The sequence below is a fragment of the Podarcis filfolensis genome, assembly GCF_964270895.1.
Source record: "Podarcis filfolensis genome assembly, chromosome: 1".
In the NCBI taxonomy this organism is placed as follows: domain Eukaryota; kingdom Metazoa; phylum Chordata; class Lepidosauria; order Squamata; family Lacertidae; genus Podarcis; species Podarcis filfolensis.
This window is the reverse complement of record NC_139604.1, coordinates 123,293,414-123,317,041: the sequence shown is the minus strand read 5'-3', so window position 1 is coordinate 123,317,041 and position 23,628 is coordinate 123,293,414. Positions and strand designations below refer to the sequence as shown.

Here is a 23,628-nt window from a genome sequence, read left to right as displayed (position 1 = left end):
GTTTAATCATTTTGCTCATGTGGCATTGTAATTCTACGTCCCAAATACGCTGGCGAATTGTAGTCCTAGCTTTCTCGAAGCCTGTCGCTATCAGGGTCTGCTGTGGGATCCCCAAGCCTTTAAGCTTTTCCAGCAGTGTAGCTTTCCATTTGGATTGGTAGGTATCTAGTAAGGTTAAAGGTGCCAGCCCAACCAGGAAGAAAATAAGCTTTAGCCAATAGTGGATCTTCAATATCCATATCCGAGTGGGGGGGAATAGATTATGATGATATGATGACACTGGGAGGAAAAGGACACAGGAAAGTCACATTTCTCTCGTGTGCCACCTTGAGCGATTTCTGTTTGAAAGGCAGCTTATAAATACCACCCATGAATAAATGAATCAAGAATCCCCACTATTTTTCTCCTTCCTTCCTGGGCTCTTGGTGGGCTGAGCCCTTTGGAATTAATGGGGCTCACAGTTTATCTGACCTCATTATCCTTCTATTCTTTACCCGACTCGCTTGGCCATTCTTTGATTTTGTCTGGGTAACATCTACTCTAGTAAATGAGATCTGTTGAATAGCCCATCCATTTGGGTTCTCTTGCGGGGGGGGGGCGGCTCTCCCCATACGCAAATGTTTTCTCTGTTGCATTTGGCATGGGAGAACAGTAAGAGGCCCTGGGTTTTGTTTTTTGTTTTTGTTCCAAGAGAGCCTTTTGTCATTCAGATTTATTAGCGTTTGCATGCAAGGAAGTAATGCACTTTGTCACATTCATTTATCTGACTAGGGCATCAGCTCTATCGCTGCTATTTGTTTGTGCAGGGAGGATTCTCCTGCTAGTGTCTGCTCCAATATCAAGTGGAGGTGGTCTCTTATAGACCTGTATTCATTCTTCTAGCACTCTGTTGCCTGGAGAGGCCCCAGACTCCCCAGCTCCCCAAAATAAATACACAAACACAAGAATATTGGGTTAATGGGATGAATAAGGCCACAACTTTATTGGTTACAGATGTGAGCGGTTTGGCTTAGGCAATTGGGTGATCCCAAACTGGAAGAAACGGAGGCTGCCTCCCTGGCCGTGCCACAATTTAAACCATGGGTAGCCACACCCCCAGACAGCCCGATTGGCTGGCCCTGGGCATGACGCAGCTGGGGATGCCTCTGATGTGGGCGGCTTTCCTCCTCCCACAGCCGGGTTGCTGTAGGACCCCAGATTCCCTCCCGCAAAGCAGCCCTCCGAAAAGGGAGAGCTGACTTATCTCAAGGTTGTAAGAACATAAGAAGAGACCTGCTGGGTAAAACCAAAGGCCCATTTATTCCATCTGTTCTCACTATGGCCAGTCAGATGCCTACAACCAGGACCTGAGTGCAATAGTGCTCTTCCTGCTTCTCCTTCCTTTAGCATCTGCTATCAAGAAGCATTCCAGTTCCAAAAGTGGACAGCGAATGCACCTGGGAAGAATGGCAGATGAAGGTGATGGACTACATGGAACTGGCGGAAATGACTGGCAGAATCCGAGACCAGGGAGAAGAGTCAGTGGAGGAAGATTGGAAGAAATTTAAAGATTATTTACAGAAACATTGTAAAATTAATGAATGTTAGAAGGATGTTGGAATGAAGTTATGTGGTTTTAGCAGAAATGTTATAAAGGTTTAAGAAAAAACAGACTGTTAATTGGTGAAAGGAGGGAAAGTAAAGTTACATTATATTAAGATAAATTACAGGACAAAAATTGGAAAAGATGGAAAGGATTTGCTGAAATAGTTAACCGAACTAGAATACAAAAAAGGGAGGTGTGAGGAGGTCAAGGAAACAAGCAAATGAAAGATAAGTTATGGGAAGATTCGCTGTGCTTTTTTAAAAAGGATTTTATTTTTCTGTTTTTTTTCCTTTTTCTCTTTTTTTCTTTCTTCATTACTGTGATGTGTTGTTTTGTTTTTGCTTAGTATGGTGTTTTCACTTTTTCCTTTTGTAACGTTTAAAACTTTAATAAATATTATTTTTTTAAAAAAACGGTGGACAGCGAATGTAGTCACCATAGCCTTATCTTGTATGAATTTCCCTAATCCTCTTTTAAAGCCATCCAAGGGCTGATCCACACTTGATCCACACTTCCTCTTGTCAATGGCAATTAGGGTTTTCTCCGGATTGACATTTGTTCCGATTTAGCACTAAAGAGCAGGTTTTCCCTGGGAATGGAGCAGGACAAGGGGGAAACCACTCAGCAGATAATCACTTGGACTCACGCTTTCTAGGCACGGGACAAGTGTGGATGAGGCCCAAGTTTGTGGCCTCCACTACTTTGCATGAATTCTACAGTTAAACTAAGTTCTATGTAAAGAAGTAGACTGGATGATCTGCCCTGAATCTTGTAACTCTCTAATGCCACCTTAATAGGGGCTAAAGGGCTTGGTGTTGGCGCTAGTTGATGCTCATGAAAACAAACAATAATGAAACAGGGTAAGTAGATCAGTTCAGCCCTAATCAGAGCACAATGAATCAAGTAAACACCAGTACCGGATATTATTCGGCTTTTTCAGGTAGATTCTTTGGCAGAATATGTGATACTGTGCAGGTGCAGGATAGAGGAACATGGAAGGAGGCCAACCTGTGGCTGGTGGCACATCATTGGTGCAGAGCAGCAAAGGGGAATGCTGGGAGTAGGCACAGCCTAAAGTCCATGTCCCAGGCCCACCCCAGAACTGCTTCCATTCCGTGCCACAACTGCTATGTTCTCCCTTCACTGCTGGAGGCAGCATGACTTGATTCCCAGTTCCTGGGAATCAGAAGTGGGGAGATGCGGTTGTACTCAGGTCCTGCTTGTGGGCTTCCCGTGGGTATATGGCTGGCCACTGTCAGAACAGGATGCTGGACTAGACAAGCCTATGGCCTGATCCAGCCAAGCTTTTCTTAGGCGCATAGCAAGTGATTTGATACTGTGAGAGTAACAGAAGATGAGATGCAGCATTGCTGTTTTCAGTGGCAAGCATTCACCTCCCAAGACCACTGAATTCCGGCCCATGTCTGAAGCCCTGGACACACCATTTGCTGGACATTAATACCACTGGAACTAGGGACGCGGGTGGCGCTGTGGGTTAAGCCACAGAGCCTAGGACTTGCTGATCAGAAGGTTGGCGGTTCGAATCCCCGCGACGGGGTGAGCTCCCATCGCTCTGTCCCTGCTCCTGCCAAGCTAGCAGTTCGAAAGCACGTCAAAGTGCAAGTAGATAAATAGGTACCGCTCCGGCGGGAAGGTAAACGGCGTTTCCGTGTGCTGCTCTGGTTCGCCAAAAGCGGCTTAGTCATGCTGGCCACATGACCCGGAAGCTGTACGCCGGCTCCCTCGGCCAATAAAGCGAGATGAGTGCCGCAACCCCAGAGTCGGCCATGACTGGACCTAATGGTCAGGGGTCCCTTTACTCTTTTAATAGCACTGGAATCTAAAGAAACAGGGTTAGGATCAGGCTGGGAGTCATATCAAGCACTAGGATCTGTGTTAATTCGCCTTGAAGATGCATGAGCTTGTCAACACTCTTCCATTATGTAAAGTGTGATTATCCGGGCTGTATCTTTTGCTTTTACTTAGATGATTGCTTACAATATTCCAATTACCGCCAACTATGCAAGCCTATCACTCCATTCCCACAGTTGCATTAATGAATAATTTAAGCCACTCTTGCTTCATTTGCTTCAGAATTATTTTATGATGCAATTGAATGTTTTAATGATATTATGAAGGCTTTGTGATAATCCAAGTGGCCAGGCTCAGAGAGGGATAAGTAGGTTCTATTTTCGAGATTATAAAAAAGAAAAGAAAAGAATAATTTAAAGGTCTCTCTTACAAACGTGGTGACGCAGATGCTGTGTTGATGGGATTCAGCACATCTTGGCTAATTTATGCTGTCTGACATATCAGTGCCAACATCTCACGGCAAACCGTATCAATCAAAGTATGAAGAGGAGGCTGATTGGTACTTAGGAGCCCTGCCCTCGTTGCTGTTCACACTTTGTGAGGAGATGCAACAGGAGGAGGAGCAAACCTGACTACAAAAATGCTGCAATAGATAACCTACTATACCTGGTCTCAAAATGGCTGCTGTTCTAGGCTTAAGTTCTCTGATTAGTTGGGTAAGAGAGCTGAAAGCAATGCCAGTATACTTCACATCTGGCAACCAATGTGCCCCTTTAGTTGCAGACAGTACATGGGTAGACGAGTCAAAAAAAGCCCTGGACACATTTTCATGGCCCTCTATGGTGGCTCATTCACCAGAAGTAATGTATGTAGTGTTAACTCTGGAAGTAATCGTGGTGCCTCGGTTTTCGAACATAGTGCTTCAGTTCCGTTCCGGAAGACCATTTGAAACGTTCAAAAACCGAGGCACAAAGGGCGGTCTGCAGAAAACTGGGGGGGAAATAACATGTACATGCAGCAGAAGCCATTCGACTTCCGAGGCATGCTCGAAAACAGAAGCTTTTATTTCTGGGTTTTTGGCATTCCAAAACTGAAACGTTCGCCTTCCGAGATGTTCGAAAACCGAGGTACCACTGTACTCGACTGACCAAACTAAGCCTCCTAGAGCAAAATATACAGTACTCCAGGAGGCTTAGTTTGGTCAGAATTGAGTACAGTGGTACCTCGGGTTAAGTACTTAATTCGTTCCGGAGGTCCGTTCTTAACCTGAAACTTTTCTTAACCTGAAGACCACTTTAGCTAATGGGGCCTCCTGCTGCTGCCGCCGCGCTGCTGGAGCACGATTTCTGTTCTCATCCTGAAGCAAAGTTCTTAACCTGAAGCACTATTTCTGGGTTAGCAGAGTCTGTAACCTGAAGCGCATGTAACCTGAGGTACCACTGTATACACTTCCAGATTGAACACTAAATACATTAAACGAGCCACCATTTTGAGGGCCATGAAAATTTATGTCCAGTTGTTGTTTTTTTAGACTCATCTACCCATGTTCTCTCTGAAACCAAAGGGATGCATTGATTTCCAGATGGTGTTCCCATGAACTCCTTCCCTCCATAGACCCACTCATGAAACACTTCGTTTCTCCTGCCATGACAGCATCAGCTTGTCCCTTCCAATGATCAACCTACCTACTGCAGCTTTTAAGAGGTTTACCATTTCTTCTAAAAACAGATGTTTAGGGTCATAACTCCAGCCAGCACACATAGGAGGCATGTCTACAGGGGGTTTTTTGTGTGGTGAGTTTGGGGCAATCAGCATGGCTGTACTGTACTGCAAGGATTCTAATAAGGTCGCCAACATTTCTTTGAACATGTTTAGGTTGCCAGCAAAATTCAGCCTGAAGTCCAGGGCTTAATATACAAGGCATTGCTTAGAGAAAATATCTGTAGTATTTTGGGAGGTGGGGAGAGGTGGTCAAAGAAATTGAAAAAATATTACCAGCATCATTTGGGGAAGTGGAGCAATGCTCAATGTAGGTAATCTGTTGGAGGTTTGGGTGTCTATTTTTTTTTAAAAAAAAGTTAAACGACCATGAAAAAACTCTCCACCTCCATTTTTCCAAAGTTCTAAAAGAAAATGCCTACTCAGCTATTTTAGGTTATCAGGTGCAATATGTTGCAAAAACAATATGGTATATCCCAGGAGAAATAGTAGAGAATCCATTCTTCAGACAACCTTGGAACACTTAATTTCTCCTGCTTGATGACTGCACATGGAAAAGCTCCTTGCAGTTAGCTGTCTCAAGGCCAAATAGAACTAGGGGAGAAATTCACTTCAGTTCGCATTTAGAAGTGAACCTACCTAATTCGCAGTTTCTGAAATAATATACAAATCCAAACACAGCCATCCTTCAGAATTTATCCTCCTCTGAATTTTGCAGTGCACTTCTCCAGTCAAACAATGGGTACAAAATGCATACATTAGGGTAAAGTGTGTAAAGCATAAAAAGGCACAGGTATTAGTGAAAATAACATACGAAATGCATGCACTCCTCTGGACGTCTAAGCACGACATGCATCCGAAAATGCATGCACGTAGTAAACAGCAGAGTTTAGCAGAAGCTAAGACTGAGGACACATGGCACCTGAGTTTAGTGATTTATTTACAGGAACAAAATAAAGAACAGAGCAATCATGGCGTGTCTCTTCTCCTCCCGAGATAGAACAACAAAAACAGAAACTACAAAGAACAAAGAGCAGAAGTGGCACACTGTTTCTTCTGTTCTCATGCTTCCAAAGAATGGAATGCAAAACACAGAGTATGGGATCTAGTAGTCACACACATCCAGCAACGGGAGAGAATGAAACTGCTGACAACTTGGAGGGTCTGCCATCATGACTAATAGCCCTCCATAGCCTCCTCACGAACTTTTCTGATCCTCTTTTAGAGCCATCCTGGTTGTTGGCCATCACTGCTTCCTGAGGCAGAGAGTTCCACAGGTTAACGATGCACTGCCCAAAGAAGAATTTTCTCCGTCCCGTCTCGTCTAACATTCAGCTTCATTCAACGTCTGTGTGTTCTAGTGTTGCGAATTGGGGAGAAAGACTTTTATTTACTTTCTCCATGTTTTGCGTGATTCTACAAAGGTCTGTCATGTTGCCACCTCCTCGCCGTTTCTCTCAACTAAGAAAGTCCCAAACGCTGCAAACTTCCCATCTTTTTGTTCACTCTGCTTGATGTAACGTCTGGAGAGCAGCTGGTTGAAAAAGGCTACAGCAGGGACCAGTTCAGACCAGCGCTTGCCTCCCACTCCCCTAAAAAGCTCAGCTACTCATTCCACACCTTTACTGAGTATCTTCTAAGGAGGACAGGCAGATTTTATTTTATTTTACTTTATTTTACTATTGTATTGTATTGTATTGTATTGTATTGTATTGTATTGTATTGTATTGTATTGTATTGTATTGTATTGTAAAGGGGCATTTAAACTATGCTCTCCTTGCTGCTGTCTCTGCAGCCTTCCACTGTCAGCCTGCTCCTCCCACTGTTGGTTTTGGAGCCTGGGGAACTCCCTCTGCCTCCCTCCATTTAAACGATGCACTCCTGGTTGCATGTTCCCCTGCCCCACCTTTCATGCTCCCTCCTGAACACCAGTTGCTACTGGGAATCACAAATGGGGGCAACTCTGAGGCGGCTGTTGTTTTCTGAACTTCCCAGAAGAGGTATCTGGGTGGCTACTGTGAGGTCACAAAGATGGGCTTAGCAGTGGCCTGAAGATGCCAAGGGGTGAGACAGAGCAGTCCTGGAGCCCAGAATCCATTGGGCAGTCCTTGGCCAGGCTCTGGCTTCACAAAGGGATGCTGAATCCTGTGGAATTCTCTTGTTTCCCTGGCAACTAGATGCCTGCTTTGAACTGATTCTGAGATCAGTTGGCAGCACAGACTCCTTCAGGGAACTCTCTTTGGTTCACCTGAAAGCCAGCAGGGAGGACTTCTGCCTCCCCTCAGAGGCCGACCTTGGTCTTTCCCATTTCAGCAGCACCCTGTGCAAGGCCAACATTCAATAGTGTCCCCCATCTCTTGCCCTCCATTGTGCTCAATTGACTACAATGCCCTGCAGCATCCCCTAGGTGCAGCACCCGGTGTAGAGGAACTGGGCACACTGCCCAAATCTGCCTCAGCTCCCCAGTTGCACAATGTGGGGCTGTTTCGGTGGATTCCACAGAAGATAAAGTCAGGTAAAGTCAGTTTATCAATATCCTCCTTTAATTGTGGTGCCAAGAAATGGACTGCCATCCCAGGTAGACTTGGGAAGGCAGAACCCAATACTTAAAACACACACACACAAACAAACAAAAACAACACACACACATCAGCTCATTTTCCAGACCCTGCTGGGATTGGCACTTTGGCCTTTTCCTGACATTCCCCTCCTTTCTGCCCTCTTTGTGCAGAACTGCCTCTCACCTGCCATTCCTGGGCGTCCTGACGGTTCTCTTCTATCAGTGCATGTTCAAGAAGAACCACAGTAAGTCCACTTCCTTTGCTCAACCACAGTCCACCCAGACTAGAGTCCACCAATTGACTATGATGCCCTGTGGCATCCCCTAGGCTCAGCACCCGGTGTGGAGGAACTGGGCACACTGCCCAAAATCTGCCTCAGCTCCCCAGTTGCACAATGTGGGGCTGTTTCGGTTGAGGACTTCCACTTCCTTTGTCAACCACAGTCCACCCAGCCTAGATCCCTGTTCTGTAGCTGGCACAGGCTGCTGCTTCCACATGGGTGGGTTGGGAGCAGGAGGCGAGATTCCCTCCAACCCCCCCCCCCCCGAGGGACAATTGGAGCAGAGCACCACAATAACCCTTTGCAGTTGGGTCAAGCCCTAGGTGGCTCAGCTAGACCTGTGGCCTGTTGTCCCAGGTGCTCACAAGCAGCATGACAGGAGTCCCAGTGCAGCGCTTCCCAGGAACAGGTCTGGTCCAGAGACATCTGCTGCCTCTGGTGCATTTGTGTGAGGGAGAATGGAGGGGCTTGGACTGAAGCCCAAGGAGGGTTCTTAAAGGACAACCCACAGAAAGGGATTCCCTCCTCTGTGGATGGCCTGCTTGCTCCTAGGGTCATCAGCTGCAGCAGAAACATCCTTTGGCTCCTGGCAGCACTAACTGCCTCCCATGCCACATTTACATACTTCAGAGTCTAAGGTGCGGAAACCAATTGAGAAATGACTTGAATGCATCTGGGAGAAATATCCAGCTCAATGCATACACTATTTTCCTGGGATGGTTCCAGATTTACAGAAGCCGTATCAGTTTCTCATTTGATACCAGAATGTCCTGCTTCTTCAGAGAAATTTTGGAGGGAATGTTAATAGGGCCCTATTATTATCGGAGAAATGTTGGAGGGAATGGCGTGAGACTTCTCCTGGGACATTTTTTTGGCCGGACCTCACCAGAACTCAGTTCCGGACCCTCTCAGAGAACAAGGGAGGTGCTCATGGTGAGTTCCAGCATCTTTTTTCCTCGAAGAATAACACTGGATGTCTCTGTTTTCATCAGAGAAATGTTGGAGGGTAAGTGGATGCAACCAAACGCTGGTGAGGGCTCATCATTGAGCTTACCTGGTGGTAGTGAAGGCTGCATTGAAGGCATGCTTTGCTGCCTCCATTGCATCCCCATTGATTTTCTAGTTCCACTTCAATCAGGGTTTAGGCCCAGTGTTGGCACAGAAACTGGTTTTGTCACCTTTCCTAACAACTCCCTGCATTCTTAACAAACCACCATTCCCAGTATTCTTTGGGGGAAGCCATGACAGCTGAAAGCAGTCTGAGCAATGACCTTGGTATGGGCCATTTTCATTGTGTGTTTGTGTGTGTTTGGATCCAGGTAGCTGGGATTAAAGTTACCTGGTCTTCTTCAACCTGGTGCCCTCCAAATGTTGTCAGACAAATCCCAGCAGCCAGTATGCCCAAAGTTCTGGGGTAATGATGGCAGCCCACTGAATCAGGCCAGTGGCCCATCTAATCCAAATTTTCTCTCTCGTGTATCTTCCAAAACTCAGCTTTTGGTGTCACGAAAATGGGAGAAAGACTTTTCTCTGTGCATTTTCTCCATGCTGGGCATCATTTTGCAAAGGTCTGTCCTGTTGCCTCTTCCTCGCTTTTTCCTGCAACTAAAACGCTGCAACCTTCCCATCCCTTTGTTCATTCTGCTTGGCTTAACATCTGGAGAGCAGCAGGATGAAGAAGTTGACAGCAGGGATTTGTTAAGACAAGGGCTTGTCCCCCACTCCCCTAGAAAGCTCAGTTCCTCATTCCTCACCATTACTGAGCATCCCTGAGGACGGGCAGGAGGTTTTATTTATTGTAAAAGGGCATTTAAACCACGATCTCCTTGCTGCTTGTTCCCATGTCCCTCCCTTTCATACTCCCCCGCCCCAATTGTTGGTTTCCGAGCCTGTGGCTCAATCTCCCTTCAAGGGGTGACAAGGGCCTGGGAGACAGAGCAGTCCTGGAGCCCAGAGTCCATTGGCCAGTCCTTGGCCAGGCTCTGGCTCCACAGAGGGATGTGGAATCCTGTGGAATTCTCTTGTTTCCCTGGCAACCAGATGCCTGCTTTGAACTGATTCTGAGATCAGTTGGCAGCACAGACTCCTTCAGTTAACTGTCCTTGGTTCACCTGAAAGCCACCAGGGAGGACTTCTGCCTCCCCTCAGAGGCGGACCTTGGTCTTTCCCATTTCAGCGGCACCCTGTGCAAGCAAGGCCAACATTCAACAGTGTGCCCCATCTCTTGGCCTCCATTGTGCTCAATTCACTACGATGCCCTGTGGCATCTCCTAGGCTCAGCGCCCAATGTGGAGGAACTGGGCACACTGCCCAAAATCCACCTCGGCTACCCAGTTGCACAATGTGGGGCTGTTTTGGTGGGTTCTACAGATGGTAAAAGCAGGTAAATTAAGTTTATCAGTATCCTTCTTAAATTGTGGTACCAAGAATTGAACTGCCCTCCCAGGTAGACCTGAGAAGGCAGAACCCAATACTTAAAACACACACACACACATTAGCTCATTTTCCAGACCCTGCTGAGATTGGCACTTTTGCCCTTTTCCTGACATTCCCCTCTTTTCTGCCCTCTTTGTGCAGAACTGCCTCTCACCTGCCGTTCCTGGGCGTCCTGACTGTTCTCTTCTATCAGTGCATGTTCAAGAAGAACCACAGTAAGTCCACTTCCTTTGCTCAACCAGAGTCCACTGAGACCAGGTCCCTGTAGCTGGAACAGGCTGCTGCTTCATCCACATGGGAGGGTTGGAAGCAGGAGGCGAGAGGCCCTCCCAAGCCCCCCAGAGGGACAATTGGAGCAGAACACCACAAGAGCCCTTGGCAGTTGGGTCAAGCCCAAGGTGGCTCAGTTAGACCTGTGGTCTGTTCTCCCAGGAGCTCACAAGCAGCATGACAGAAGTCCCAGTACAGCGCCCCCCCCCCCCAGGAAGAGGTCTTGTTCAAAGACATTTGTGCCTTTGGTGTGTTTGTGTGAGGGAGAATGGAGGGGCTTGGACTGAAGCACAAGGAGGGTTCTTAATGGACAACCCACAGAAAGGGATTCCCTCCTCTGTGGATGGCCTGCTTGCTCCTAGGGTCATCAGCTGCAGCAGAAACATCCTGTGGCTCCTGCCAGCACTAACTGCCTCCCATGCTCAGGCATCTCACACAAATATGCCACATTTACATGCTTCAGAGTCTAAGGTGCGGAAGCCAATTGGGAAATGACTTGAATGCATCTGGGAGATATATCCAGCCCAGTGCATACACTATTTTCCTGGGATGGTTCCGGATTTGCAGAAGCCGTGTCAGTTTCTCATTTGATACCAGAATGTCCTGCTTCTTCAGAGAAATTTTGCAGGGAATGTTAATAGGGCCCTATTATCATCGGAGAGATGTTGGAGGGAGTGGCGTGAGGCTTCTCCTGGGACTTTTTTCACTGGAACTCAGTTCCGGACCCTCTCAGAGAACCAGGGAGGTGTTCATGGTGTGTTCCGGCACCTTTTTTCCTAGAAGAATAACACTGGATGTCTCTGTTTTCATCAGAGAAATGTTGGAGGGTAAGTGGATGCAACCAAACACTGGGGAGGGCTCATCATTGAGCTTACCTGGTGGTAGTGAAGGCTGCATTGAAGGCATGCCTCCATTGAGTGTCCATTGATTTTCTAGTTCCATTTCAATCAGAGTTTAGGCCCAGTGTTGGCACAGAAACTGATTTCGTCACCTTTCCTAACAACTCCCTGCATTCTAAACAAACCACCATTCCCAGTATACTTTGGGGGCAGCCATGACAGTTGAAAGCGGTCTGAGCAATGACCTTGATACTTGATACGGGCCATTTTCATTGTGTGTTTGTGTGTGTTTGGATCCAGGTAGCTGGGATTAAAGTAATCTGGTCTTCTTCAACCTGGTACCCTCCAGATGTTGTCAGACAACAAATCCCAGCAGCCAGAATGCCCAACGTTCTGGGGTAATGATGGCAGCCCACTGAATAAGGCCAGTGGCCCATCTAATCCAACGTCCTGTTTTTACAGTGGCCAAGCACATGCCCTAATGGGAAGCCACAAGCAGGATCCCAGCACAATAGTTCTCCCCCCTCCTATGGTCTTCAAAAGCATTGTGGCCTCCAACTATGGAGGAACAACATAGTCATTCTGGGTAGTAGCCCTCCATAGCCTCCTCCATGAACTTTTCCGATCCCTTTTCAAAGCTATCCAAGTTGTTGGCCATCACTGCCTCCTGAGGGAGAGAGTTTCACTGTTTACCATTGCACTGCCCAAAGAAGAACATTCTTTTCTCTCTCGTGTATCTCCCAAAATTCAGCTTTTGGTGTCATGAAAATGGGAGAAAGACTTTTCTCTGTGCACTTTCTCCATGCTGTGCATCATTTTGCAAAGGTCTGTCATGTTGCCTCTTCCTCGCTTTTTCTTGCAACTAAAACGCTGCAACCTTCCCATCCCTTTGTTCATTCTGCTTGGCTTAACATCTGGAGAGCAGCAGGATGAAGACGTGTGCAGCAGGGATCTGTTAAGGGCTTGTCCCCCACTCCCCTAAAAAGCTCAGTTCCTCATTCCTCACCATTACTGAGCATCCTTGTAGAGAATGGGCAGGAGGTTTTATTTATTGTAAAAGGGCATTTAAACCAGAATCTCCTTGCTGCTCAGTCTCCCTTCCAGGAGTGACGAGGGCCTGTGAGACAGAGCCAGACAAGGGACTGGAGTCCAGACAAGGGCCTGGAGCCCAGAGTCCATAGGCCAGTCCTTGGCCAGGCTCTGGCTCCACAGAGGGATGTGGAATCCTGTGGAATTCTCTTGTTTCCCTGGCAACTAGATGCCTGCTTTGAACTGATTCTGAGATCAGTTGGCAGCACAGACTCCTTCAGGGAACTCTCTTTGGTTCACCTGAAAGCCAGCAGGGAGGACTTCTGCCTCCCCTCAGAGGCCGACCTTGGTCTTTCCCATTTCAGCAGCACCCTGTGCAAGGCCAACATTCAATAGTGTCCCCCATCTCTTGCCCTCCATTGTGCTCAATTGACTACAATGCCCTGCAGCATCCCCTAGGCGCAGCACCCGGTGTAGAGGAACTGGGCACACTGCCGAAATCTGCCTCAGCTCCCCAATTGCACCATGTGGGGCTGTTTCGGTGGATTCCACAGGAGATAAAGTCAGGTAAAGTCAGTTTATCAATATCCTCCTTTAATTGTGGTGCCAAGAAATGGACTGCCATCCCAGGTAGACTTGGGAAGGCAGAACCCAATACTTAAAACACACACACACAAACAAACAAAAACAACACACACACATCAGCTCATTTTCCAGACCCTGCTGGGATTGGCACTTTGGCCTTTTCCTGACATCCCCCTCCTTTCTGCCCTCTTTGCGCAGAACTGCCTCTCACCTGCCATTCCTGGGCGTCCTGACTGTTCTCTTCCACCAGTGCATGTTCAAGAAGAACCACAGTTGGTCCACTTCCTTTGCTCAACCACAGTCCACCCAGACTAGAGTCCACCCATTGACTATTATGCCCTGTGGCATCCCCTAGGCTCAGCACCCGGTGTGGAGGAACTGGGCACACTGCCCAAAATCTGCCTCAGCTCCCCAGTTGCACAATGTGGGGCTGTTTCGGTTGAGGACTTCCACTTCCTTTGTCAACCACAGTCCACCCAGCCTAGATCCCTGTTCTGTAGCTGGCACAGGCTGCTGCTTCCACATGGGTGGGTTAGGAGCAGGAGGCGAGATTCCCTCCAAACCCCCCCCCCCCAGAGGGACAATTGGAGCAGAGCACCACAATAACCCTTTGCAGTTGGGTCAAGCCCTAGGTGGCTCAGCTAGACCTGTGGCCTGTTGTCCCAGGTGCTCACAAGCAGCATGACAGGAGTCCCAGTGCAGCGCTTCCCAGGAACAGGTCTGGTCCAGAGACATCTGCTGCCTCTGGTGCGTTTGTGTGAGGGAGAATGGAGGGGCTTGGACTGAAGCCCAAGGAGGGTTCTTAAAGGACAACCCACAGAAAGGGATTCCCTCCTCTGTGGATGGCCTGCTTGCTCCTAGGGTCATCAGCTGCAGCAGAAACATCCTTTGGCTCCTGGCAGCACTAACTGCCTCCCATGCCACATTTACATACTTCAGAGTCTAAGGTGCGGAAACCAATTGAGAAATGACTTGAATGCATCTGGGAGAAATATCCAGCTCAATGAATACACTATTTTCCTGGGATGGTTCCAGATTTACAGAAGCCGTATCAGTTTCTCATTTGATACCAGAATGTCCTGCTTCTTCAGAGAAATTTTGGAGGGAATGTTGATAGGGTCCTATTATTATCGGAGAGATGTTGGAGGGAGTGGAGTGAGGTTTCTCCTGGGACTTTCTTCTGGCCGGACCTCACCGGAACTCAGTTCCGGACCCTCTCAGAGAAGGAGGGAGGTGTTCATGGTGTGTTCCGGCATCTTTATCCCTAGAAGAATAACACTGGATGTCTCTGTTTTCATCAGAGAAATGTTGGAGGGTAAGTGGATGCGACCAAACGCTGGTGAGGGCTCATCATTGAGCTTACCTGGTGGTATTGAAGGCTGCATTGAAGGCATGCTTTGCTGCCTCCATTGCATCCCCATTGATTTTCTAGTTCCACTTCAATCAGGGTTTAGGCCCAGTGTTGGCACAGAAACTGGTTTTGTCACCTTTCCTAACAACTCCCTGCATTCTTAACAAACCACCACTCCCAGTATTCTTTGGGGGAAGCCATGACAGTTGAAAGCAGTCTGAGCAATGACCTTGATATGGGCCATTTTCATTGTGTGTTGTTGTGTGTTTGGATCCAGGTAGCTGGGATTAAAGTAATCTGGTCTTCTTCAACCTGGTGCCCTCCAAATGTTGTCAGACAAATCCCAGCAGCCAGTATGCCCAAAGTTCTGGGGTAATGATGGCAGCCCACTGAATCAGGCCAGTGGCCCATCTAATCCAACTTTTCTCTCTCGTGTATCTTCCAAAACTCAGCTTTTGGTGTCACGAAAATGGGAGAAAGACTTTTCTCTGTGCATTTTCTCCATGCTGGGCATCATTTTGCAAAGGTCTGTCCTGTTGCCTCTTCCTCGCTTTTTCCTGCAACTAAAACGCTGCAACCTTCCCATCCCTTTGTTCATTCTGCTTGGCTTAACATCTGGAGAGCAGCAGGATGAAGAAGTTGACAGCAGGGATTTGTTAAGACAAGGGCTTGTCCCCCACTCCCCTAAAACGCTCAGTTCCTCATTCCTCACCATTACTGAGCATCCTTGTAGAGGATGGGCAGGAGGTTTTATTTATTGTAAAAGGGCATTTAAACCACGATCTCCTTGCTGCTTGTTCCCATGTCCCTCCCTTTCATACTCCCCCGCCCCAATTTTTGGTTTCCGAGCCTGTGGCTCAATCTACCTTCAAGGGGTGACAAGGGCCTGGGAGACAGAGCAGTCCTGGAGCCCAGAGTCCATTGGCCAGTCCTTGGCCAGGCTCTGGCTCCACAGAGGGATGTGGAATCCTGTGGAATTCTCTTGTTTCCCTGGCAACCAGATGCCTGCTTTGAACTGATTCTAAGATCAGTTGGCAGCACAGACTCCTTCAGTTAACTGTCCTTGGTTCACCTGAAAGCCAGCAGGGAGGACTTCTGCCTCCCCTCAGAGGCGGACCTTGGTCTTTCCCATTTCAGCGGCACCCTGTGCAAGCAAGGCCAACATTCAACAGTGTGCCCCATCTCTTGGCCTCCATTGTGCTCAATTCACTACGATGCCCTGTGGCATCTCCTAGGCTCAGCGCCCAATGTGGAGGAACTGGGCACACTGCCCAAAATCCACCTCGGCTACCCAGTTGCACAATGTGGGTCTGTTTTGGTGGGTTCTACAGATGGTAAAAGCAGGTAAATTAAGTTTATCAGTATCCTTCTTAAATTGTGGTACCAAGAATTGAACTGCCCTCCCAGGTAGACCTGAGAAGGCAGAACCCAATACTTAAAACACACACACACACACACACACACACTAGCTCATTTTCCAGACCTTGCTGAGATTGGCACTTTTGCTCTTTTCCTGACATTCCCCTCTTTTCTGCCCTCTTTGTGCAGAACTGCCTCTCACCTGCCGTTCCTGGGCGTCCTGACTGTTCTCTTCTATCAGTGCGTGTTCAAGAAGAACCACAGTAAGTCCACTTCCTTTGCTCAACCAGAGTCCACTGAGACCAGGTCCCTGTAGCTGGAACAGGCTGCTGCTTCATCCACATGGGAGGGTTGGAAGCAGGAGGCGAGAGGCCCTCCCAAGCCCCCCAGAGGGACAATTGGAGCAGAACACCACAAGAGCCCTTGGCAGTTGGGTCAAGCCCAAGGTGGCTCAGTTAGACCTGTGGTCTGTTCTCCCAGGAGCTCACAAGCAGCATGACAGAAGTCCCAGTACAGCGCCCCCCCCCCCCAGGAAGAGGTCTTGTTCAAAGACATTTGTGCCTTTGGTGTGTTTGTGTGAGGGAGAATGGAGGGGCTTGGACTGAAGCACAAGGAGGGTTCTTAATGGACAACCCACAGAAAGGGATTCCCTCCTCTGTGGATGGCCTGCTTGCTCCTAGGGTCATCAGCTGCAGCAGAAACATCCTGTGGCTCCTGCCAGCACTAACTGCCTCCCATGCTCAGGCATCTCACACAAATATGCCACATTTACATGCTTCAGAGTCTAGGGTGTGGAAACCAACTGGGAAATGACTTGAATGCATCTGGGAGATATATCCCGCTCAGTGCATACACTATTTTCCTGGGATGGTTCCGGATTTGCAGAAGCCGTGTCAGTTTCTCATTTGATACCAGAATGTCCTGCTTCTTCAGAGAAATTTTGCAGGGAATGTTAATAGGGCCCTATTATCATCGGAGAGATGTTGGAGGGAGTGGCGTGAGGCTTCTCCTGGGACTTTTTTCACTGGAACTCAGTTCCGGACCCTCTCAGAGAACCAGGGAGGTGTTCATGGTATGTTCCGGCACCTTTTTTCCTAGAAGAATAACACTGGATGTCTCTGTTTTCATCAGAGAAATGTTGGAGGGTAAGTGGATGCAACCAAACACTGGGGAGGGCTCATCATTGAGCTTACCTGGTGGTAGTGAAGGCTGCATTGAAGGCATGCCTCCATTGAGTCTCCATTGATTTTCTAGTTCCATTTCAATCAGAGTTTAGGCCCAGTGCTGGCACAGAAACTGATTTCATCACCTTTCCTAACAACTCCCTGCATTCTAAACAAACCACCATTCCCAGTATACTTTGGGGGAAGACATGACAGTTGAAAGCGGTCTGAGCAATGACCTTGATACTTGATATGGGCCATTTTCATTGTGTGTTTGTGTGTGTTTGGATCCAGGTAGCTGGGATTAAAGTAATCTGGTCTTCTTCAACCTGGTGCCCTCCAGATGTTGTCAGACAACAAATCCCAGCAGCCAGAATGCCCAAAGTTCTGGGGTAATGATGGCAGCTCACTGAATCAGACCAGTGGCCCATCTAATCCAACTTCCTGTTTTTACAGTGGCCAAGCACATGCCCTAATGGGAAGCCACAAGCAGGATCCCAGCACAATAGCTCTCCCCCTCCCTATGGTCTTCAAAAGCATTGTGGCCTCCAACTATGGAGGAATGACATAGTCATTCTGGGTAGTAGCCCTCCATAGCCTCCTCCATGAACTTTTCCGATCCCTTTTCAAAGCCATCCAAGTTGTTGGCCATCACTGCCTCCTGAGGGAGAGAGTTTCACTGTTTACCATTGCACTGCCCAAAGAAGAACATTCTTTTCTCTCTCGTGTATCTCCCAAAATTCAGCTTTTGGTGTCAGGAAAATGGGAGAAAGACTTTTCTCTGTGCACTTTCTCCATGCTGGGCATCATTTTGCAAAGGTCTGTCCTGTTGCCTCTTCCTCGCTTTTTCCTGCAACTAAAACGCTGCAACCTTCCCATCCCTTTGTTCATTCTGCTTGGCTTAACATCTGGAGAGCAGCAGGATGAAGAAGTGTGCAGCAGGGATCTGTTAAGGGCTTGTCCCCCACTCCCCCCAAAAGCTCAGTTCCTCATTCCTCACCATTACTGAGCATCCTTGTAGAGGATGGGCAGGAGGTTTTATTTATTGTAAAAGGGCATTTAAACCAGAATCTCCTTGCTGCTCAGTCTCCCTTCCAGGAGTGACAAGGGCCTGGGAGACAGAGCCAGACAAGGGCCTGGAGTCCAGACAAGGGCCTGGAGCCCAGAGTCCATAGGCCAGTCCTTGGCCAGGCTCTGGCTCCACAGAGGGATGTGGAATCCTGTGGAATTCTCTTGTTTCCCTGGCAACTAGATGCCTGCTTTGAACTGATTCTGATATCAGTTGGCAGCACAGATACCGTTAAGGGAACTCTCTTTGGTTCAGTTAAAGGCCAGCAGGGAGGACTTCTGCCTCCCCTCAGAGGCCGACCTTGGTCTTTCCCATTTCAGCAGCACCCTCTGCAAGGCCAACATTCAATGGTGTCCCCCATCTCTTGCCCTCCATTGTGCTCAATTCACTACGACGCCCTGCAGCATCCCCTAGGCTCAGCGCCCAGTGTGGAGGAACTGGGCACACTGCCCAAAATCTGCCTCAGCTCCCCAATTGCACAATGTGGGGCTGTTTCAGTGGATTCCACAGAAGGTAAAGTCAGGTAAAGTCAGTTTATCAATAGCCTTCTTAAATTGTGGTACCAAGAATTGAACTGCCCTCCCAGGTCGACCTGGGAAGGTAAAACCCAATACTTAAAACACACACACACAAACAAACAAAAACAACACACACACACGTTAGCTCATTTTCCAGACCCTGCTGGGATTGGCACTTTGGCCTTTTCCTGACATTCCCATCCTTTCTGCCCTCTTTGCGCAGAACTGCCTCTCACCTGCCGTTCCTGGGCGTCCTGACTGTTCTCTTCCACCAGTGCATGTTCAAGAAGAACCACAGTAGGTCCACTTCCTTTGCTCAACCACAGTCCACCCAGACTAGAGTCCACCCATTGACTATGATGCCCTGTGGCATCCCCTAGGCTCAGCACCCGGTGTGGAGGAACTGGGCACACTGCCCAAAATCTGCCTCAGCTCCCCAGTTGCACAATGTGGGGCTGTTTGGGTTGAGCACTTCCACTTCCTTTGTCAACCACAGTCCACCCAGCCTAGATCCCTGTTCTGTAGCTGGAACAGGCTGCTGCTTCCACATGGGTGGGTTGGGAGCAGGAGGCGAGATTCCCTCCCAAGCCCCCCAGAGGGACAATTGGAGCAGAGCACCACAATAACCCTTTGCAGTTGGGTCAAGCCCTAGGTGGCTCAGCTAGACCTGTGGCCTGTTGTCCCAGGTGCTCACAAGCAGCATGACAGGAGTCCCAGTGCAGCGCTTCCCAGGAACAGGTCTGGTCCAGAGACATCTGCTGCCTCTGGTGCGTTTGTGTGAGGGAGAATGGAGGGGCTTGGACTGAAGCCCAAGGAGGGTTCTTAAAGGACAACCCACAGAAAGGGATTCCCTCCTCTGTGGATGGCCTGCTTGCTCCTAGGGTCATCAGCTGCAGCAGAAACATCCTTTGGCTCCTGCCAGCACTAACTGCCTCCCATGCTCAGGCATCTCACACAAATATGCCACATTTACATGCTTCAGAGTCTAAGGTGCGGAAGCCAATTGGGAAATGACTTGAATGCATCTGGGAGAAATATCCAGCTCAATGCATACACTATTTTCCTGGGATGGTTCCGGATTTACAGAAGCCGTGTCAGTTTCTCATTTGATACCAGAATGTCCTGCTTCTTCAGAGAAATTTTGCAGGGAATGTTAATAGGGCCCTGTTATTATCGGAGAAATGTTGGAGGGAATGGCGTGAGACTTCTCCTGGGACATTTTTCTGGCCGGACCTCACCAGACCTCAGTCCCGGACCCTCTCAGAGAACAAGGGAGGTGCTCATGGTGAGTTCCGGCATCTTTTTTCCTAGAAGAATAGCACTGGATGTCTCTGTTTTCATCAGAGAAATGTTGGAGGGTAAGTGGATGCAACCAAACGCTGGTGAGGGCTCATCATTGAGCTTACCTGGTGGTAGTGAAGGCTGCATTGAAGGCATGCTTTGCTGCTACCATTGCATCCCCATTGATTTTCTAGTTCCACTTCAATCAGGGTTTAGGCCCAGTGTTGGCACAGAAACTGGTTTTGTCACCTTTCCTAACAACTCCCTAAATTCTTAACAAACCACCATTCCCAGTATACTTTGGGGGAAGCCATGACAGCTGAAAGCGGTCTGAGCAATGACCTTGATACTTGATACGGGCCATTTTCATTGTGTGTTTGTGTGTGTTTGGATCCAGGTAGCTGGTATTAAAGTAACCTGGTCTTCTTCAACCTGGTGCCCTCCAGATGTTGTCAGACAACAAATCCCAGCAGCCAGAATGCCCAAAGTTCTGGGGTAATGATGGCAGCCCACTGAATCAGGCCAGTGGCCCATCTAATCCAACTTTTCTCTCTCGTGCATCTTCCAAAATTCAGCTTTTGGTGTCACGAAAATGGGAGAAAGACTTTTCTCTGTGCACTTTCTCCATGCTGGGCATCATTTTGCAAAGGTCTGTCCTGTTGCCTCTTCCTCGCTTTTTCCTGCAACTAAAACGCTGCAACCTTCCCATCCCTTTGTTCATTCTGCTTGGCTTAACATCTGGAGAGCAGCAGGATGAAGAAGTTGTTAAAACAAGGGCTTGTCCCCCACTCCCCTAAAAAGCTCAGTTCCTCATTCCTCACCATTACTGAGCATCCCTGAGGACGGGCAGGAGGTTTTATTTATTGTAAAAGGGCATTTAAACCACGATCTCCTTGCTGCTTGTTCCCATGTCCCTCCCTTTCATACTCCCCCGCCCCAATTGTTGGTTTCCGAGCCTGTGGCTCAATCTCCCTTCAAGGGGTGACAAGGGCCTGGGAGACAGAGCAGTCCTGGAGCCCAGAGTCCATTGGCCAGTCCTTGGCCAGGCTCTGGCTCTACAGAGGGATGTGGAATCCTGTGGAATTCTCTTGTTTCCCTGGCAACCAGATGCCTGCTTTGAACTGATTCTGAGATCAGTTGGCAGCACAGACTCCTTCAGTTAACTGTCCTTGGTTCACCTGAAAGCCAGCAGGGAGGACTTCTGCCTCCCCTCAGAGGCGGACCTTGGTCTTTCCCATTTCAGCGGCACCCTGTGCAAGCAAGGCCAACATTCAACAGTGTGCCCCATCTCTTGGCCTCCATTGTGCTCAATTCACTACGATGCCCTGTGGCATCTCCTAGGCTCAGCGCCCAATGTGGAGGAACTGGGCACACTGCCCAAAATCCACCTCGGCTACCTGGTTGCACAATGTGGGTCTGTTTTGGTGGGTTCTACAGATGGTAGAAGCAGGTAAATTAAGTTTATCAGTATCCTTCTTAAATTGTGGTACTAAGAATTGAACTGCCCTCCCAGGTAGACCTGAGAAGGCAGAACCCAATACTTAAAACACACACACACACACACACACACACACACACACACACACACTAGCTCATTTTCCAGACCTTGCTGAGATTGGCACTTTTGCTCTTTTCCTGACATTCCCCTCTTTTCTGCCCTCTTTGTGCAGAACTGCCTCTCACCTGCCGTTCCTGGGCGTCCTGACTGTTCTCTTCTATCAGTGCATGTTCAAGAAGAACCACAGTAAGTCCACTTCCTTTGCTCAACCACAGTCCACCCAGACTAGATCCCTGTTCTGTAGCTGGAACAGGCTGCTGCTTCATCCACATGGGAGGGTTGGAAGCAGGAGGCGAGAGTCCCTCCCAAGCCCCCCAGAGGGACAATTGGAGCAGAACACCACAAGAGCCCTTGGCAGTTGGGTCAAGCCCAAGGTGGCTCAGTTAGACCTGTGGTCTGTTCTCCCAGGAGCTCACAAGCAGCATGACAGAAGTCCCAGTACAGCGCCCCCCCCCCCCCCAGGAAGAGGTCTTGTTCAAAGACATTTGTGCCTTTGGTGTGTTTGTGTGAGGGAGAATGGAGGGGCTTGGACTGAAGCACAAGGAGGGTTCTTAATGGACAACCCACAGAAAGGGATTCCCTCCTCTGTGGATGGCCTGCTTGCTCCTGGGGTCATCAGCTGCAGCAGAAACATCCTTTGGCTCCTGCCAGCACTAACTGCCTCCCATGCTCAGGCACCGCACACAAATATGCCACATTTACATGCTTCAGAGTCTAGGGTGTGGAAACCAATTGGGAAATGACTTGAATGCATCTGGGAGATATATCCCGCTCAGTGCATACACTATTTTCCTGGGATGGTTCCGGATTTACAGAAGCCGTATCAGTTTCTCATTTGATACCAGAATGTCCTGCTTCTTCAAAGAAATTTTGCAGGGAATGTTAATGGGGCCTTATTATCATCGGAGAGATGTTGGAGGGAGTGGCGTGAGGCTTCTCCTGGGACTTTTTTCACTGGAACTCAGTTCCGGACCCTCTCAGAGAACCAGGGAGGTGTTCATGGTGTGTTCCGGCACCTTTTTTCCTAGAAGAATAACACTGGATGTCTCTGTTTTCATCAGAGAAATGTTGGAGGGTAAGTGGATGCAACCAAACACTGGGGAGGGCTCATCATTGAGCTTACCTGGTGGTAGTGAAGGCTGCATTGAAGGCATGCCTCCATTGAGTCTCCATTGATTTTCTAGTTCCATTTCAATCAGAGTTTAGGCCCAGTGTTGGCACAGAAACTGATTTCGTCACCTTTCCTAACAACTCCCTGCATTCTAAACAAACCACCATTCCCAGTATTCTTTGGGGGAAGCCATGACAGTTGAAAGCGGTCTGAGCAATGACCTTGATACTTGATACGGGCCATTTTCATTGTGTGTTTGTGTGTGTTTGGATCCAGGTAGCTGGGATTAAAGTAATCTGGTCTTCTTCAACCTGGTGCCCTCCAGATGTTGTCAGACAACAAGTCCCAGCAGCCAGAATGCCCAACGTTCTGGGGTAATGATGGCAGCTCACTGAATCAGGCCAGTGGCCCATCTAATCCAGCTTCCTGTTTTTACAGTGGCCAAGCACATGCCCTAATGGGAAGCCACAAGCAGGATCCCAGCACAATAGCTCTCCCCCCTCCTATGGTCTTCAAAAGCATTGTGGCCTCCAACTATGGAGGAACAACATAGTCATTCTGGGTAGTAGCCCTCCATAGCCTCCTCCATGAACTTTTTCGATCCCTTTTCAAAGCCATCCAAGTTGTTGGCCATCACTGCCTCCTGAGGGAGAGAGTTTCACTATTTACCATTGCACTGCCCAAAGAAGAACATTCTTTTCTCTCTCGTGTATCTCCCAAAATTCAGCTTTTGGTGTCAGGAAAATGGGAGAAAGACTTTTCTCTGTGCACTTTCTCCATGCTGGGCATCATTTTGCAAAGGTCTGTCCTGTTGCCTCTTCCTCGCTTTTTCCTGCAACTAAAACGCTGCAACCTTCCCATCTCTTTGTTCATTCTGCTTGGCTTAACATCTGGAGAGCAGCAGGATGAAGAAGTGTGCAGCAGGGATCTGTTAAGGGCTTGTCCCCCACTCCCCCAAAAAGCTCAGTTCCTCATTCCTCACCATTACTGAGCATCCTTGTAGACGATGGGCAGGAGGTTTTATTTATTGTAAAAGGGCATTTAAACCAGAATCTCCTTGCTGCTCAGTCTCCCTTCCAGGAGTGACAAGGGCCTGGGAGAC

General features: G+C 48.5%; 1 protein-coding gene and 1 long non-coding RNA gene across 2 annotated transcripts; one reads left to right on the top strand and one right to left on the bottom strand.

Moving 5' to 3' along the window:
• Window positions 1-6,039: 6,039 nt before the first annotated feature.
• Window positions 6,040-7,916, bottom strand: LOC310766503. Its single transcript, XR_014550206.1, has 2 exons — window positions 7,818-7,916; window positions 6,040-7,507 (listed from the first exon to the last, which is right to left on the bottom strand). It is a non-coding gene; the product is annotated as an uncharacterized lncRNA (long non-coding RNA).
• A 1,556-nt stretch (window positions 7,917-9,472) lies between these two features.
• Window positions 9,473-22,162, top strand: LOC310766048 (uncharacterized protein). The gene is made up of 6 exons (XM_083621865.1): window positions 9,473-10,340; window positions 10,535-10,651; window positions 13,602-14,358; window positions 16,016-16,089; window positions 18,800-18,873; window positions 21,528-22,162. Exons 3-6 carry the CDS (start codon window positions 14,191-14,193, stop codon window positions 21,560-21,562), a joined length of 351 nt encoding a protein of 116 aa, XP_083477991.1. The 5' UTR covers window positions 9,473-10,340; window positions 10,535-10,651; window positions 13,602-14,190; the 3' UTR covers window positions 21,563-22,162.
• Window positions 22,163-23,628: the final 1,466 nt, after the last annotated feature.

Coding starts and splice junctions, on each gene's coding strand:
- LOC310766048 (XM_083621865.1), top strand. CDS start 14,191: ATGTCCTGCTTCTTCAGAGAAATTTTGGAGGGAATGTTGATAGGGTCC. Junction 14,359..16,015: donor GAAGGAGGGAGGTGTTCATG/GTGTGTTCCGGC, acceptor CTCTTTGTGCAG/AACTGCCTCTCACCTGCCGT. Junction 18,874..21,527: donor CATGTTCAAGAAGAACCACA/GTAGGTCCACTT, acceptor CTCTTTGTGCAG/AACTGCCTCTCACCTGCCGT.